The 18,878-nt window shown below is 50.9% G+C and overlaps 2 protein-coding genes across 5 annotated transcripts in view; one reads left to right on the forward strand and one right to left on the reverse strand.

Annotated features, from left to right (window-relative positions):
- Positions 1–1,169, forward strand: part of HADH (hydroxyacyl-CoA dehydrogenase) — a 45,838-nt gene extending 44,669 nt beyond the window's left edge. For both annotated transcript variants that reach the window (XM_035030250.1, XM_035030252.1), the window contains exon 8: positions 344–1,169. In XM_035030250.1, coding sequence (XP_034886141.1) covers positions 344–462 — 119 coding nt within the window. In that variant the 3' untranslated portion in view covers positions 463–1,169. The remainder of the gene's footprint in view (positions 1–343) is intronic.
- A 10,611-nt stretch (positions 1,170–11,780) lies between these two features.
- Positions 11,781–18,878, reverse strand: part of LEF1 (lymphoid enhancer binding factor 1) — a 120,701-nt gene continuing 113,603 nt past the window's right edge. For 2 of the 3 annotated variants that reach the window (XM_035030255.1, XM_035030254.1), the window contains one exon: positions 11,798–12,970. In XM_035030255.1, the coding sequence (XP_034886146.1) occupies positions 12,891–12,970 (80 nt within the window). In that variant the 3' untranslated portion in view covers positions 11,798–12,890. Of the gene's footprint in view, positions 12,971–18,878 lie in introns of all 3 variants that reach the window. The other variant, XM_035030253.1, reaches the window with a different exon arrangement.

Raw genomic sequence — 18,878 nt, forward strand, 5'->3', positions numbered from 1 at the left:
ATTTGTGGGGAGCAAGGAGGGTTCTGAATGAAGCATGAACTTTTGTATCTTGTGAGGATGCAGACTGCCAGTGGCGGCGTGTGTCCCGAAAGTTGCGGCACGGTGCCCCCGAGGGGTCCAGGCGGCCGAGGGGCTGGTTCCGTGTTCCCGGGAGGAGCGCGCGCGAGCGGCCGCCGGGTGCTTTCGGGCCCGTCCGGCTGTGCCGGCTCAGCTGCCTCCTGCCTCTGCCCCGTCAGAGTGGGGACCCTTCTCCCGAGCTGTGCCCCCAGCCTTGCCCTGGGAATGCTGAGGTGTCCGAATCCTCCCAGCGCTTCGTCCTCAACCTCTTCCCTCCTCTCAATAGGGTGGTATGAAATGGATGCAAAGAACCCCTTGTTTCAGCCCATCCCATCCTTGAATAAGCTGGTAGCGGAGAACAAGCTGGGCAAGAAGACTGGAGAAGGCTATTACAAGTACAAGTGAGGCCCGGCTTCCCTGGCTCCGGGAGGAACCCGTCAGCACGTACGAGCAGCTCCGCCAAGTGCCACGGGAACGTTCTGTGGTCACACGTTCCCTCTCGCAGCACAGTCTGTTCGCTGCGCGTTTTGATTGTGACCTGTCTGAAGTAATTATTTACACTAGTTATCGTAATGGCAGATTCTCCATTGAGAGCTAATTTCCCTTTTTCAGGCTGTTCATTCCTGTGTATTCTCTAGAAAGCTTTACACCCTTGGTGCCTTGGAGCGAACGTGTCTTCTGACCTTAGCTTTTCATAAAGAATTGCCCGGGTCCGTCCCCTTGGGAAGGGGCACTGGCTCGGCGCGCCGCTCTGCTCGCCGTTGGCTCCCGGGAGCGTGGCGAGCCGTCAGACACGTCGGGGGCGCGTCTGGGAGGTGCTGCGTGAGCGGCCCCCGCGTCCTGCCTTGCCGAGAACAGCTGCTCCCCGCAGCTTCGAGCCTTAGCCTGCACGTGGGCCGCGACCCGAGACGTCGTGTCGTCACTCAGCTCCGGCTGCCGGTGGGCCTGTCTCCGTGTGCTTGGTTTGCGGGAAGAGCTTCCATTCACATCCAGAATCTCAGTGATGACTGTCCGTCTGTCTGTCTCTCTTTTTTTGCCCGTGAGAAATCATTGCTGCAGACTGCCTGTAAATTGATTCTAATAAAATGCAATCTTTTAATCTGTGAAAATTTGAATTGACATAAACGTGTATAATTTAAACTTGGGGCGTGCTTGGATGGTTGCGGAAGTAAGGGTTGGTAATTTAGGCAAAAGCCTTGGCCCGTCGTCTTTGGCCTGTTGTTACTTGCGAAGGCGGCCCCGGCGGGAGGCATTGCGGTGGAGCCGGCCTGCCGCGGTCATCCACAGGCTTCCTACCAGTGAAGCGGCCATAAGGGCCCAGAAAACGATCTCTAGGGAACATCTGTTTCTTCTTCGCCAACAAAGAGAAATAGTGTAACATAAGCTTCTTTTAATCATGGGCTTGAGACAGTGTCTTCCGAGATAGAATTTTGAAGCGGGAAAGACGTCGGAGGCCCTCAGGTCCGGCTCGGTCACAGAGCACTTAGGGGACGTGCGCAAGGTCGCGGAACTGGGTCAGAGCAAAAGAGTACGTCTGAAAACCTCAGATCCAGACTTTCACACGGGACTGTCCCCAACACGGCCGCCCTCGTTTGGTGTCCTGGGTCACAGTTTCAGTGGTTGAGAGATCCTCCCCCCGCACGTCATGGTTGATAAAAGGGAGCTGGTTAACCTTTTTCCTGACTCTCAACTATAGCATCATGGGAAAATAACACGCTACATACATTTCTACCCCACATAGAACCTGGCTTAGGAAACTTTTAGGTTATTCTAAAACATTTCCTAACGAAAGAAAGGAAGCACCTGCGACGCCACCACTGCTTGCCTTTCCCAAGTCCCCTGTGGTCGCACGGGCCCTGCTCCTCTCAGGCTGCTGCTTGACCTGGGCCCGGAGTCCGGGGCCGACGAGGCCGCTTCACCTCCTTCCCGCTTTGACTGCAGTGCCCGGAGCCCTGGGGCACTTGTCCCGGAAGCCACACGGCTCGCTCTGGGCCCTGGAATTCCAGGAGACGGGGAGCCCCGGGATGCGCCCGCCGCCCTGCCGCGATGTCTTTTCCCGGCCCAGGTGTTTAAGCGCACTTCTGGCCTCACCAGAAAGTCTGCAGGCCTGGCCTCCGCCGCCTCCATCACGTCTGGGGCCCGGCAGGAGCTGTGAACATCTGTCGCCCGTGGCAGGCGGGGCCACTGCCCCAGTCGGGTGTGCCTCGTCCCCGCGGCCCCCGCTGCCCGGCCGGACCTGCTCGGGCCTCGGCCTCCAGTGTGCACCCGCCGCCTACAGGCCGTGCTTACAGACCAGGCCTCGGCCTCCCCGTGGGCACCTGCCGCCTACAGGCTGTTTATAGACCGGGCCTCTGCAGGGGGGAGGAGGCTGCGGCTGCTTGGTGGCCCTGGTGCGGGAGAGGGGGCGAGTCCAGGCAGAGCGCAGGGAGAGCCCGGCCTCACGGCCTCACTGCTGCCCCTCCCGGGCCCGGGCCTCCCTCCACGCAGCAAGCCGGGACCTTTGAGGGATCCAGAAAGGAGCGCCCAGGTTTTAGGTCAAGAGGGTGCTTGGTTCCCCCTCTCTCCTGTACTCCCTCCTCGTGATATCTGTATTCCTAGAATAGAAGTGCACATCTGAGGTGAGAAAGCCACACGGTGGATGAAGCGGCGCGCGGAGAACAGCCTCCGAGCTGAGCTGAGCCGTCAGCCTGGCCCGCAGTTCTGTTCAGCAGGATGCGGTTCTCTTAAGCACAGTTCCCGTGCTTATTGAAGAGGCCTTTGTAAAGTCAAAGCGGTGGCCCCTAATGTCCGTAAGAGTCACTGTTCACCTCTCCGGTGGGGGGGGGGACACGGTTGGCTCCCTCCTTTTGACATCCACCCTAAGGTGTATTTCCCGTCTGGGACTGTGAAGTGGCGAGGCATGGGGGTAAGGTGGGACCCGATCTGGGAACTGAGACACTTCTGTACTTTATCCCGGCGGTACAAATTGAGGGTCCCGTGGGTGCCGCGCTACAGTGAGTCCTCTGGCTCTGTCCCACGTCAGCTTCCGGGAGCTCACTGGAGGCTCAGCCACGCACCGTGGGAGAGGGTCACACTACTCAGTAAGGCCCGGCTCCGACGACGCGTGCTGAGTATGCTTTCTCTCTTGGTTTGCGAGGTATACTTTTCACACGTTGGAAAACAAGCTTTTGTCTCATCTCACCTCGGTTTTAATCCCCATAACATTTCAATCTAAGGAACCAGTTAAGTCTACCAGAAGTACAAGGTGCGGCTGTAATTTTGTGGGTCTCATTTTCTTGGAAATAGGCATTGATGCTACGTAAATAGTAATCTAAGAAACGTTTTGAACAACGGAAGCATTGCTGTACTCTCAACGCATTTGGTTATAAAAATTCCATTTTTAAAATCGGTCAGTGGCAGAACAAATTACAACTCCTGAAAGAAAAATCCCATCACGGATACTAATTCTATTGAGTTGTGGGGTTTTTTTTTTTTAAGATTTTATTTATTCATTTGACAGAGACACAGGGAGAGGGGGAACACAAGCAGGGGGAGTGGCAGAGGGAGAAGCAGGCTTTCCGCCGAGCAGGGAGCCCGATGCGGGGCTCGATCCCAGGATCCTGGGATCATGACCTGAGCCCAAGGCAGACACGCTTAAGGACTGAGCCACCCAGGCGCCCCTATTGAGTATTTTATTTTAATTTTTTTTTTAATTTTATTTATTCATTCGAGACACAGAGATAGAGCACGAGCAGGGGGAGAGGCAGAGGGAGAAGCAGGCTCCCCGCTGAGCCAGGAGCCGGACATGGGGCTCAATCCCAGGACCCCGGGATCATGACCCGAGCTGAAGGCAGACGCTCAACTGTCTGAGCCACCCAGGTGCCCCTTGAGTGTTTTCTTTAAAATCACTAACCGTATCTGTTGCAGAATTAATCAGTATAAATGATGACTAGCATGGGCCTTGGGGTTTAACAGACGTGGGTTCTAGTGCTGAGCCCCACCCTGCTTTACCTGTGTAACCCGGCGGTGGGGGGAGGTGTTTGTCTCCTGGGTGTATCTGGCGGGATGGGCAAAGTGATGGCACCTGCCTCAGAGGGTTGTTGAGGACCAAACGGGATGATGGATTGCAAATGTCGAGCACTCCGCCTGGCAGATTAGGCTAATTGGGACCCACCTCCTTCCTCTCTGACCCATTTGGAAGGGAAAGTTCCTGAAAACCTATTGGCTTACAGAGTCCTGAACATTTTACACCTGGGGGGAGAAGGCTGAAGATTAAGAACAGGCCCCCAGTCTTATAAAAGAGCCTTGGCAGTTAAGCTGCTGGGCCACCTGGGTAAAAAGATGAGGGCCAGAGCTCCGCCCTCAGCCGCTCCTCGAGGCCTTTCCAGGCCCTGGGAGAGGTGCTGGTCCCCACTGCTGGGGAGGCAGGAGCGCGTGGGGGAGCGTCCAGCGAACTGGGGGAGACGGCTGCTGCTCAGGTAAGTTCGTTTTATCACATAAGCGATAGACTGCCAATGACTTAAGACCCCAGAAAAAAAGCAAGTGCACAAGAGAGACGTGCCCGCGGTAGAGAAGTAGTGGTGTCCGAACAGGAGAAATCTTAAACTCCATTTTATCATAATGTGGTTTGTGCAGGCAGAGCCCCTCTGCAGGCCAGAGTAATGCGGCCGGCCGTCGGGAAGCCAGAGGCGGCCGCCTCTGACTGTGGGTCTCCCCACCCGTATCGCTTACACAGTGGATCCGTATAAATGATGGATACCCTGGGCTTGGGGATTAAGCAGCCTTGGGTTCTGGTGCTCAGCTCCACTGTACTTCTGTAACCTGAGTCTGGTGGGTATTTGTTTTCTGGGTGTACCTCAGCATGACCCCTCAGCCTCATTTCTGTAGATGCACTTACTGGAATGTTCCACCAGAAAGTGTCAGCTCTTCTTGAGCAGGTGCGTATTAGGAAGGAAAGCCCAGAGTAAGAAGTGCTTCCTGCTCCCTCCTTGTAAACAGCCGCTGGACTCCGAAATCCCAGGTTTAGGTGCCAGGAAACGCAGAAGTCTCCAAAACCAGTACTGGGGGGAGGACGACCGTGTGTGACCGAAGTATCTGCTTGGGGCAGTTTGAAGGACTGAGCCCTAAATGCCTCCTCCTGGAGCTGCGTGGAGCTTTTGGCGTATACTTGTGGGAAGGTAGATTTCCAGAGCCTTTTAGCCTCAGTGTTGAAGTTCTAGAGAAGGGTGAGGGTGCAGAGCAAGCGTGCCCCCCTCCGCATGGACCTGGTGGGCCAGGCAGGTAGAGTGGGAAGCCGCTGTCCGATGCCACCCAGTTCCCCTCTGGTTCGAGCCCTGGGGGACAGGCCGTCTGCCCTCCGCGGTTCCAACGTGAGATGTTCTTGCGTAACTGGTGTCCGCCGGGGATGTGATGCGCAGGGGAGGGAAAGAGCAGAGAGCTGGCCCTGCCTGTTGAAGTCGCATGGCTGGCAGAAGCTTGAGCTCATCCACCCACACGGCCTAGGCCGAGAGCCAACGGCGCTGGGCAGGCCCAGGGACACCTGTTCCCTCTCGGCGCACCTGAGTCCTAGGCCTATGGCAGGTCATTCATGCTTGCATCTTGATTTTCTCTGTTGTCCTCCCTTTCTCGTTAAGTCTTGTGTGTGCTGGGGGTTGTCTTTTGCTGGGAGAGAGAACTAGTTTATAGTGTCCTTTTATTAAAATCACGGCTAATCCCAAATGCCGGGAGCCCAGTGAGGGACAGCATGCCGCCCTCCCGAGACTTGTAGTTTGCAGGCTGGCCCCAACCCTCTCCCCAGTGAACTGCAGCCTCCTTGGGCCTCTGTGTTCCAGGGTCTCTGATTACCCCCTTGAAATCTCCAGCCTGCTGACAGAGACACTGGTGTAGGGTGGACAGCCTGAAGGAGAGAATAGAGCCCGTCATCCTAAAGTCTCAATAAAGTCGGAGTGGCCAGGATATTGTGGGTGGAACTCAGGTTGAAAGCTCATGGAAACGGGCCCACTTTTGCAAGGGCTGCCTGAAGGGTTTGCGTTCCCTCGGACCAGGCACCGGGGAGAGAAGAGTCCCAGCTCATTGGAGTCTTGGAACTGGAGCAGGCACGGCCTGTGCCAGATGCTGGCATGTCGGAAAGGGATGGGACTGTTCAGGCCCTTCTGGGCTTTTGTCTGCCCCTGGGTGAGCACCGAGGGGCCTCTCCAGAGCTGGGCGTGGAGGACAAGCTAGATTTTTAAAACTGGGTTACCCCTTCTCCGATTGAGCATGTGTATCTGGGCTAACTGAAAAGACCTGTAACAACAGGGGTGCCTGGCTGGTTCAGTTCGTGGAGTGTGTTATTCTTGGTCTCTGGGTTGTGAGTTTGAGCCCCACGTTGGGTGTAGAGATTACTTAAAAATAATACCTTAAAAAAAAAAAAAAGACCTGGGGCACCTGGGTGGCTCAGTCGGTTAAGCGTCTGCCTTCAGCTCAGGTCATGATCCCAGGGTCCTGGGAAGGAGCCCCGCTTCGGGCTCCCTGCTCAGCGGGAAGCCTGCTTCTCCCTCTCCCACTCCCCACCACTCCTGTGCTCGCTCTCTCGCTCTCTGTGCTCTCTCTCAAATAAATAAAATCTTAAAAAAAAAAAAAAATCTGTAACAACAAATAGGCCAATTTGTAGGACTCCATTTTACTTTGGTTGCCTCATGCCTTCTTTCCATGGGAGAAAATATTCCAGCATAGAACATAATTCAGTGATTCCATGAGTTAAAATACTGAGACAAGCTGAAGATGGAGAGAAGTGACTCATCTACGAATTCCACTGTGACCACAAAGAAAAAACAGTTGTGAGATTAAGTCTGCTGCTTGGATGCAGTGTTCTCATTCCATCTGGCAAATCATACATTCCCTACCGATTTCCTCCATACACTGAATGGAGAGCAGAAACTTAATGTAGCTATGATAGATTAAGAGAAATGTTGCATGAACACATCAGTGCCGATGACCCAATACGATCCAGATTCTGCCCTTTGGGTAGAAGTATTTTCTTGATCTTTGGTCCAAAACAAATTGGTTAGTCCTGGTTACCAACTGCTTCTGGGGGCAGAAGAAATAATGCTTATATGCTCTATGGCTACAGGTGATCCAAAAACCACATACTTCATACCGGACAAAACCGGTTTAATAGCAAATTCTAAGCGCATTCAAAGGGAAGTGCATCTGTGAGTCACTTCCTATGTGCAGGCCAGGCGGCGCTCTCATTTCCGGCTCCCCAGAGCCCGTGGAGGTCCGTGACCTCTTCGCTCAGCCCAGGAGGAAGCGGGCTCACAGGGGTTAAGCGCACAGCGCCCAGCAGCGCTGGAAGGCGACGCTGTTCCCCTCCGGGCTCGCCCGGCTTTCTCCGCTGGGCCGCCTCCGGCCCTAATGGAAGACCCTGCTTCCTTGCCGTGGGCGCAACCCCATCTGACCTGCTAGAACCCTTGGCAGTTGTCAACAGGGACTTTCCTGATTAAAACACCGCTTCTCAGGGCAGCCTCTGAGATGCCACCTACGTGTTTTGCCTGAGGGGCGCCCCTGACGGTCACCATCACCTCCATTTCCTTGCCTTCGTTAACTCCTTGAAGAAGGTGAAGGTGAGTGAACCAGACATTGAGATAAATTATCACATTTATCTGTGTGGGTTCACATCTGAGAATAAACGAAAGGAAGAAAAAAAAGAACTTGTTTTTTAAAGCCCAAATTACCACTGAGGGCGAGGATGCTTGTCCATGAACGAGAACAGGAGAACACGTGCACATGCTGAACGACCTGACACAGCAGAAAACCTTTGTTCCAGGGTCTCGCCCATCGGCAGGTGCTCAGGAAGGATGTATTTCGGTGGGCACATCGATCATTGCTTTTTCATACCAGGTTATTATTGCCGCCCACAGGCTCGCTGACGATCCCCACCATTAGCATTATTTTGTCAAGAGCAAGCCAACGGCCAGTTTTCACCCGAGTTCTTCAGGTTTGACTAAAAATGAATTCTGTATTACCTAGCACATATCAAGTTTTCCCTGAGGTTGATTCGTGCCAGCCATGTTTATCTCAAGTAGCCGCTCTTGCCCGCCCTTCCTTCTGCTCTCTGTCTGAACGACTCCTGGTTGCAGAGCCAGGTCGTGCAGGTTTTCCCAGTAGAGGGCTGGGCGAGTTTGGAACGGTACCTGCTCAGTGATGGCCCACCCGCCAAGGATCTTCTTTTGCCCACAAGACATTTAGAATCACGTCTTTCTATTCATATTAAGATGCTCAGCTGTAGTCAAGCTATTCGGTTTCTACTAAAAAGCAGTTCAGATTTTTGTGTATGTATGTATCCCTAGAACTTAAGGTGGGGTTTTTTGAAGTATAATTAATATAAAACAAATTATTGGTGTGTGTATAATGATTTGATATTTGTATATATTGTGCTAGCTCACATCACCATCCCCATCGTTATAAAAGTTTTCTTATTTCATGGGAACTTTTAAGATTCTCTTAGCAACTTTCAAATATGCACTGCAGTATTATTAACTGTAGTCACCGTGCTGTACATTGCATCCCCAGGACTTATTTTTTTAAAGATTTTATTTATTAGCATAAGCAGGGGGGAGGGGCAGAAGGAGAGGGAGCAGCAGACTCCCCGCTGAGCAGGAAGCCTGATGCGGGGACCCTATCCCAGGACCCCGGGATCATGACCTGAGCCGAAAGCAGACGCTTAACTGAGCCACCCAGGTGCCCCTCCCCTCCCCCACCAGGACTTATTTTGTAACTGGAAGTTTGTACCTTTTGACTCTCTTCACCCATTCTTGCCACCATCCCACCCCACCCGCCTCCCCATCCTCAGGCAACCACCAGTCTGTTCTCTGTATCTATGAGCTCTTCTTGGTTTTGTTTGAGTCCACATCTAAGTGAGATCATGCAGTATTTGTCTCTGTTTGACTTATTTCAGTTAGCAAAACACCCTCACAGGTTCTATCCAAGTTGTTGCAAATGTTAGGATTTCATTTTTTCTTAGGGTTGAATAGTATTCCATCGTGTATATTATACCATATTTTCTTTATGCACTTCTCCACCAATGGATACTCCAGTTGCTTTCATATCTTGGTTATTGTAAATAGTGCAGCAATGAACATGGGGGTGCGTGTATTTTTTTGAATTAGTGTTTTTGTGGTCTTTAGATAAATACCCAGAAATGGAACTGTTGGATCCAGTATGGTAGTTCTTTTAATTTTTTGAGGAACTTCCACACTGTTTTCCACAGTGTCTGCACCAATTTACACCAACAGTGCACGAGGGCGCCACATCCTTACCAACATGTGATGTCCTGTCCTGATACTAGCCATTCTCACGGGTGTGAGGTGGTATCTTTGAGGTTTGATTTGCATTTCCCTGATGATTAATGATACAGAGCATCTTTTCATGGACCTGTTGGCCATTTGTGTCTTCTTTGGAAAATGCCTATTCAGATACTCTGCCTGTTTATTTTTTTTTAATTTTTAAAAAAATTTTTATTTGAGAGAGGGAGGGAGAGAGCACACACGTGCATGAGAGAGGGGAGGGTCAGAGGGAGAAGCAGACTCCCCGAGGAGCAGGAAGCCCGATGTGGGACTCGATCCCGGGACTCCAGGATCATGACCTGAGCTGAAGGCAGTGGCTTAACCAACTGAGCCACCGAGGCACCCCTCTGCCTGTTTTTTAATCAGAGTGTTTGGGTTTTGTTTTGTTTTATTTTGTTTTGTTTCCTATGGAGTTGTATGAGTTCTTTATATAGTTTGGATATTAACCCTTTATAAAAACTTGGAAGTTAGGTTTCACAGGGCCGCTCTTAACATTCCCTGGGTTTTTATGCATGAAAGATATCCTGTGGCAGAAGTAGTAAATGTAATTTGTAGAACAACTACTATGTCATGTGGAACATTTAAGTTTCTCTTCCGTCAGAACCATGCATTACTCCCTCAGGATTTTTCTCCTTTAAAAGGAAAGCCACACAGACATCTTGTTATTGCTCACAGGCCGTTGATTAGAGGTTTCCATGTTGTCGCAGCCTGAGACCAAACTCTGGAGGAAAAAATTATTGTACTTAGGACAGCTGTAGTCATGAAGCAGTTCAAAGGCCCCTCCGAACGGCTCAACAGGTAGTTGCCAGCAACCTTAGCAACCACACAAACTAAAACCGGGAGGAAACCACCCCTTCGTAAGGACCAGCAGCATGCCAGCTATGACCTCAGAGGAAGGCTGGGCTCCCAGAGAGGCCGACCCATCCTCCTCCTCTGGGCACGCAGTTCAGCTCTGAGCTTGCAGGGAACGGAGCCAAATCACTCCCAGATCAGACAGCCAGAGGCGCGTCCCTCTGCGCACAGATGCCCCAGGCTGACTTCCCTTGGGCCGCACCCCTCGGAGACTCCCACCTCTCCTTGCCCGCACTGCTGCCTGCCGGAAGCAGGGTCTTGGTAAAGTGGGCCGGGAATGAGCACCGGGCTGTGACATCTAAGATCTCTGGGAGAAACAGGGTATTCTAGAAGGAACATAGAAAACTAGAAGGGAGCCAAGTTGGTGGAAGGAATGACTGGCTCAGAGGACCCAAACGATCCATTTCTCCAATATTGTTTACTCATGTTTTAGGTCATAAAAATGTAGACGAACCACTAAAGGAGAGGGCTTGAGTGGGCTTTGGTGGCGTTCCATTCTCAGCTTCGTGTCCTTGCTCATACTTGGTGAACAGACTATTAATCCGTTTCCTTCTAAGATCCAGGGGGAGCCAATCACTGTGTTGGTATAAGTTTTTTCTCCCCACCCCCAGCCCCCCAAAGTAACACTTAACTATCCCCTCCTATGCCATTCTGTTTAGATTTTCTAGTTAACTCCCAGAGCTTGAATGGCAGCATTAGGCCGCTGGGTTCACATGCATTAAGAAAAGTCAGATGATTTTCAAATGAATATGAAACCTTTCTAACAAGTAGGTCTACTGAACATAATGGAGTTTTCCCTGGTTCAAGTTTAGGACTAAATGATGAGGAATTGGAGAGGTTCCAGAGGATAGTAATGAAAATGATTAAAGGACTGATGATGAAAGGTTCAAGGAGTTGGGATCACTTAGCCTGGAGAAGAGAAATTGGAGGGGCGATTTAATGGCAGTCTTCAAGTACAGTCGGTGGTGGAGGGTTATTACAAGTATGGCAGCCAGCTGTCCCCCAGCTGTACTGGGGACTGGGAAAAGGAAACCGGCTACAATTCAGCAGGGGATTTAAGTCAGACCAGGGCTATCAATGGTTCTCAAACTAGTTCAAGAGCTGGAAAGCCATAAAAGCTTAAGAGAAAATGATGGAATATAAACTGAAAATTGGGGAAAACGTTGACTTTCGGGAGATCAGTGGGAGTTAAAACCTACCTTCAGCACAGGGACACTTTGCTTTGGGGAGGCCCTTGTTGAGAACGGACGAGCTCGGAGGATGGAAAATGGCCTGCACCCTTGCTGACGGCTAGAGCCCATGAGGCTGGTCTGCGGTGTTCGGGGAAGAAGAGAATCACTCCTATCTGAATCCTGGTGACCGTCTTCTTCCCACTGGCCCCTGTGTACGTCTACACCTTTGAGGACTGCATGTCCTGGAGACTGGGGAAGGCACCCTTCTACCACAGGTGGCGGCTGGCCCCAGAGAGGGCTGCGTGGCGGCACCCCTCCGATGTGGACAAGCCAGCTCGGGCCACTGCCAGCTCAGGGGTATTGGGAACGTCACTCTTTTAAAGAAAGGGCACGCTGTTTTAAAATGTTTTATTACAAAGCTTGTTTTAAAAAATGCTCAGCACGTTAACTCAAACTGGAATGACAAACGTTAGATGGCAGTTTGGGGCAAAGGCTGTGCCTTGTTATTTAAAAAAAAAAATGGGTACATCAATGCTCATTTTAACAACTGGCATAAAATCCCACTAATTGGCTAATAAAAACAGATACAAATACAGAACATTTAAAGTAATAACAATTCAAGTGCTGGGCTTTTTACAATAAGGGGGTGAAAAGGAAAGAAATGAAAATTCACTGCAAACCGGCCTGCTGAAAGTATCGGTTAAGGTTTACCATTAAACAAAGGAGATCAGAAGAAAAATAAAATGAAATAGGACGGCCAACTGCTCCCAACAGGGTGGGTTTGGCTGTCCCATTTATTTAGCTCTATCCAACACCTTACAAAGACAGAGAGGCCACTATTTGTTACAAGTAATTCACAGAGAAGCCACTTGTCTGACAAGATACCGCTCAAAAAAGGGCGGCTTCTTTTCATTTTTTATTTCAAACTTTTCCAGATCTTTGAATTTTACTCAAAAGCTCATAGCTAGCAAAATATACAAGAAAGTTAAAACTAAAAAGTGAAAATTTAAAAAAATTCAAGTTTAAAAAAAAAAGCAAACACAAGATTGATCCTTTTGCACTGTTAAATAAAAGCTTTAGGAGAAAGGAGGAAAAAAAAAAATGAAGACCGAAACAAAGCGGGAACTCTTCCACAAAGTCCCCCACCGGGATGCTGATGATGGATGCGCTGGCTGCCGGCTCCAGTCGCTCCCGGCAGGCGAATGTAGCCAAGTTACTGTCCTTGCCAAAGGGTTACAGGTATGGACGCAAGACGCTCTGGGAAGTGCACGTGGAGAGGAGGAAGGGCAGCTGCTCGGCCTGCTAGCAATCTCAGGGGCTTTGTACTTCTCGTTTAGAAAACCTTTTACGCTTTATTTTGGAACTTGGCTCTTGCAGTAGATGAAAGGGGGTTTGGCAGTGATTGTCTTTATGGATCAGTGTCTCTAGCATTGACCTCAGGGTGAAGGTGTTGTCAATTCTCCACTGGGGTCGACTGGGCAAGCCCTGGAGACAGTCTGGGTTTTCAACAAGCTTCCATCTCCAGAAGAGGTCCCGGGGTCGCTGCCTTGGCTTTGCACGTTGGGAATGAGCTTCGTTTTCCACCTCAAGAAGGAACAAATGAAATGTTGTTAATGTGCATTTGTCACAGTCCTTTAGACTCTATGGCATACAGCATGTGTCTTAAGATCTCTGCATTTAATAGTTAGTCCACTTAATCGATTCCGTGATGGATAAAATGGTTAGCCCTACGGTAGCCCCCAATCTTCGGACTACATTAGAGAATAAATCTTATTGTTTCCACGTACACGTGTGCACAGGGACGAGGACTCAATTCACACCTCGGGTGCTGAGAAAGTGCATGGTGCGTGCTGAGCAGTATTAGGGCCGTCCGCACTCTGGCGACCTGGTAGCTGCTCTTATGGTTAATGCAACTACTGTCAACACTGTCCCTCAAGAGCAATGATGGGGACCGTGAAGAAATGATCTGTGCATGTCGGCTGCTACTGACAAAACAGGAGCAAATCAGCCCCAGAATGCTGTCGACTGAGGAGGCCTGCAGTGCCCCTTCAGTTCCCATTCTCCTGTCAAACGAACCTTTCCCTGGTTAGCAGGCAAACACCTGCTACAGCACTGTGCAGTTTGAAGTTTCAGCAGGGTACAGAGCCTTCACACGGGAGAATCAAAGAGCCAAGAAGGACCCTACCTTTCTAAGGACAAAGGAGCAAAGCCTGGACCCGTGGGGAAGGCACCCCGCAGTTCCCTATTTACATGTACTTTTGCAGCACAGATTTTCAAAGGTTTGGTCCAGGCTGCTCTTCCGGACGAGGAATGGCCTTGCAGGCCTGGGCTAGGAGCTCGCAGCAGCTGGAGACAAGTGCTGTGATCAGAACGGACTGCTTGCTGAAGGAGATAGAATGTCCCTCTGCCTGGATGCAGCCCTGCCCCAGCTGCGGGCTGACCCTCCAGTCGTGAGCTGAGGACCGTGGCCCCCACGTTCTAGCAAGGCAGCGCCTTCTGGGGCAGCACCGCGCACTTCCGGCTCCCCAAGCCGTCCTGGCCTTCCCCTCCCCCTTTCTTGAGCTGAGCACAGTCACAAGACTACTAGAACAAGCCGGGCTGTCCAGAGTGGCCATTTACTACACGGATACCATGTGCTTCCCTGGAAAGAATCTTAACATCTCCTAATAAAGCCATTTCTTTTTACAGCCTCCCATCTTCCCACTGTTATTGCATTATTTCAGTGTCCTTTTTACAAATCCTCCTAATAGCATAACTAGTCTTAAATAAATTGGCCAAGAATTTGTCTTGCTATCAAGCAAGACAGACCAGACGTGGTTGCTTCTTTACAATACAGGACCATCAGGGCAGACCAAGTCTTACCTCCAAATGGGAGAAATGGGAGCCTTACAGAGTTGCTTTATAGATATAAAACAGGTCAAATCAAGATTCTTTTCAAGAAACCACAGGCATGAGGCTCCGGAGCCTGGAGCCTTCCCACATCTAAGGCTTCACTGGGGGGCTGTGGCTGGGCCGGGCCAGGCGAGCCCCAGCGCAGCCCGACCCACCAGTGAAGTCGGTGCAATCAAAGCCCACAATTACGCTCCCGCTTCAAAGGCCGCGCAGCAAGGCCCAGCTCACAGATGTTAGGGCTTGGGCCTCTCTGCCTGGGGTCACTGCGTGGGCCAGTGGCACAGTGGGTTTGGAGGCAGCATAAGACACCCCCTCTGCCACCTGCCCCCACCAGCCAGCTGAAACCGGTGAAGTTCTCTTGGGTCAAATGCCAATCTTGACAACATATGCCGCCAACCAAATGGACCCTGGAACTCAAATGGGCTGAGTCACGTATGAAGGAGGGAAAGCTGAAGAAGGCTTCACGAGTGGATCTGCTTCTGGGAGATAAACACTCCGAAGCGTTAGGAAGGTCTAGGCCTTGATGCAAAAGTAGTGCAGGAAGGGCAGGAGGGAGATTCCTTCTCTGTAAGCTCCAACATAAGACGCTATTGGAAGCTGAGTGCTTCACCAGCCCCATCCTCGGGGTCCAGAGCCCAGCCCCCCTGCCTCAGACTGTCCCCCCGCAGGAGGAGCCAAGGAAACAAGCCCTTTGGGAAGGCTGAGGTGGAGGAGAGCAGGGTCCCCTAAAGCTGTCCGGGCCAAGCTGGGGGCAGCGGAGCTGGCCTGCAGGAACAACAGGGGAAGACCCCCCTCCTCCCCTCCCTGTATCAGGTGATATCATTTCCTTGTTCAGATAATGCTGAGGACCCCAAAAAGATGGGCTGGAATTATGGATCCTTCTTTCCTCCCTCTCCCAAATGTCACTAGTAATGGGCAAGAACTTTAAAATGTTTTTAGTTATTACGTGAAATTTGAGGAGAGAATATCAGAGAAGTTTTGCAAGAAGTCAACCGAGGCAGATTTTAATTGCCAAAACTGCCTTCGAGCAGCATGCCGCACACCTCCCGCCAGCTGCCTGGCCCAGGGGCAAACCGACAGAGGCCTGGTACTGCAAGGCGTGACCTCTCCTGTTGCACAAGGTCGTGTCTACGAAGGAGAGGCGCAGACGGCTAGAGCAGGGGGTGCCAGCACGACCGAGCTTGACTGGCCCTGGCCTAGCAGAGGACACGGAGGCCTGTGGTCGTTAAATGACTGGCCCGAGGAGGCCCCTAGAGAGTACCCATGCCTCCTGCCTCCACGGGGGTCACAGCCTCATGACTTTCCCTGTGACCTGGAGGTGACCTTGCCTGCAAGCCGGCGAGGGGGAAGGAAGAAAAACAATGGCTGCTGAGCACGGCCGTGCCAGGCACTGGGACACGCACCCAGTGCGCACAGCGTCCCATCATCACAACAGGTCCCCGAATTCCTGCCTGTTTACACATAAGGAAATCGGGGGTGGTGTGAGGTTAAACAACGGGCCTAAGGTCACCCAACCTGTGGGTGGCAGGATTCGCTTTTGAGCGCTAACCATATGTCTTCTGCACCGTATCCTGGAGCTAAATTGTCATTCACCCTCTTCTCTCCTGCCTACCTTCCAACCATCCGTCCATCCCCAGTCCACAGCACTGCGGAGGTGGTCTGCACCAAGACCACTGCCCACCCCAAGACGCTCTGCTAGAAGGCAGGATACTAAAGAGAACAAAAGGCATAAGAAGTTAACTCGGAAACTTAAATCTCCTCTAAGATGGAAAGTATAACCCACAAAAGCCAACTGCTTGTAAGTGAGCATGCCTGGGTTTTGGAAAGCGGAACGATCATGCATGGTGGGGAAGGCTGGCACCGAGCCCCCTTTCTGCAGCTGAAGTCGGCCCGAGTCCCAGCGCTGGAGACCAGTCAGGCTGCTGGCCGCAAGCTCCGAAGCAGGCTGGTTCCCGGAACCCGGAGGAAGAGGTTGGAGGAAGGGATCAGTGCGAGGGATGGGTCTTTGGCCCTGTGCTTGGATCCGGGTTCTACAGACGGAGGCATGAATCCATGCGTTTGCCTCCCCCGGGTTATTCAAAGGCAGTTCTCCGTGAAAGCAGACTTTGCAATGTTGAGGGGACGCTGAGGCAGGCCCAGAACCGTTACTGACTCGCTCCAGGGGGATTTCTGGTCTCTAGCTGCTGTGATCGGTTTCCCTTTGTGCCTCCTCTGTGGGCACATAGATCACATCAGTGGGCTACGCCTCCCAGGGCAGGTCCACTGGAGCCTTGCTACTTCTGGAAACAATACAGAAATATTCTCGAAGAAAGGGTGGAGTAAGAGAGCCTCAAAACTTCATTTTAGTTCTATAAATTGAAGTGCTTGAGGAAGACCGTAACTATGTAGACTCACCTTATCCACCCACCTCCAAATTCTTTATCTAATTATTTCTCTGTGCGTTTTCCCACACCAGAGATGCTAACTTCACCTTCTAGACCTGAAGCAACAGGATCGGCACATCCTTGTTTTTCTTCTTTTCAAAGCCAGACTATCCCCCGTTAAACACCTGCGTGCGCATGTCTAGGTGTCTCAGCACACGGGGCGCCGGGAGGCACGGCGCGTTGTGGGCTCAGAGCAGAGCTCTGAGGACAGCCCTGGGCTGCTCTGAACACGGGCTCCAGCATACTACCAGGTCCTCCTGTGGGCAAGTTACTTGAATCTACCAAACCCCAGTTTCCTTATCTGCAAAACGGAAATAGTAAGTTCCCACCTTTCATAAAGTGTGTTGAGGGGAAAAAAGGAGATCATGTGCGTGGTGAGTGGGCAAGTGTCTGGCACCTGAAGGGCATCATGAAGGTTCGTTCCCGCAGCAAATGGAGACTGGGAGGTACAGACAGACCCAGGCTCGAACCTGACCCTGCCGCACAGCAGCCACGTGGCCCTGGACAAGTTCCCAGCATTTTCTCCTCTGCCTAGAGGCCAGAGGTCTCCCCTGCCCGGGGCTGCCCCAAGAGCGGCATGAGGTACCCCAAGCAGAGGCGTCTCTCGGAGCATGCCGGACACAGCATGTGGTCCAGAAATGTCCATTCTATCTCTGCTGCTCCAACCTCAACGTGTTTGTCAGCAAGATTCATACTATTTATAGAACTTCTGGTAGAAAATTAAGACCAGTAGAGAATTCTGCAAAATCTCTCTTATGAAATATAAAATATCTCTTATGAAACAGTATCTCCAGCAACACAATAATTGAGAAAAGTAATCCCAAAAGGGCAGCAAAAATTTGTTATATTCTTGAAGAACATACCTAAAATTTTAGAAAGTTTCAGGTTAGTATGAATTAAAACTTAAGCACAGAGGTGTGCGTACTGTCCCACTGAAATGCTCTCGTTTTCCACTCATTCTGCCAAAAAGAACAAAGCTCACGGATGCTTTCAAGCAGGATCACCTCACTCATCTGGATCTGTTCTAAAGACGACCGCTGCCTCAGGCTATCACAGTGCTATCAAATTCATGTGCAAAACCAGCACCTTTTACCCTTCCTTACAAGAGCACCCTCCATATACCAACTCAGAGCCCATTTGCTTTTAACTCACAAAGTATTCAAATAAGCTTCCTGAATCTACACCACAGACCAGAGAAACCTTACTTTAGGGCAGGGTCAGAGTCCCTGACAACTAAGGCAGGCACAAAGATTATAAAGAGCAGATTTCTTAAAATCCCCCATTACTTGCGGTCATTTCGCATAGTGGCAGACAGCACCCATTCCTTGTTAGCATATACTATGTGCTCGTTAGAATAACAGCATGAAGTATTAAGAAATACTTAATTTCCTCTCTGTTGAAAGAGAGGGTGCACTCAAGAGTTAAACAAATTACTTGTTTTCAAACTTAAAGAAGTAAACCTAGAGTTCTCTGGGAAACCATTATCCAGAAGGGCTCACTTCCTCAACAGTTCCCGATGGCTCATTGAGAAAAACATCCTTTTTAAACCAAATTTGCCCAAAATAATTTTCTTATTCTATAAACTGTTAAGTGCATTGATCTTAATTCAATTTCATGCTCTTTCATGAACAATACTAAATATTACATGTCTCAAGAGGGTTTAAATGAGCCTTTCCGTCTATTATTTGTTAATGGCACGTGATCAACCTTGGTAGCCAAGGGTCCGGTTCCCTGTTTCAGTTTCCCAAGGCAACTTAAGCACAATTCTAGCTCTTCTGACCATTAAAGAGGGGAAAGGAATTGACAGAAGGGACACTGCAGCACAGGAGAGAGTTTAAAAGCTTTCGCCTGTGTCTTCGCTAAGGCACAGCTGGCTAGAGACCCTCACCCCGTGTGACCTAACAGACTCCAGCCAGCCGCTTCCTGGTGAGCAGAAGCACACACCTGTTGGGGTGCTTCCTAGCTCCGCTCTTGACTGTCCCAACTCCCACACACCCACAGTGAGAGCAATGTGCCCCGATGGGATTCTGTACAGCGTGACCATCCCCTGTGGCCACAGCTGATTATGGGCTAAGGCCAAAGTGTGACCCATGCTGGGCTGACCGGAGTCCCTTCCCTGGAATTTGAATCATCTCTTTGGGACACTGACACTAAAAATGTGTCAGCTTGGGAGTTCT

This window comes from Mirounga leonina, unplaced genomic scaffold (assembly GCF_011800145.1).
Source record: "Mirounga leonina isolate KUSES-001 unplaced genomic scaffold, KU_Mleo_1.0 Mir_357, whole genome shotgun sequence".
In the NCBI taxonomy this organism is placed as follows: Eukaryota; Metazoa; Chordata; class Mammalia; order Carnivora; family Phocidae; genus Mirounga; species Mirounga leonina.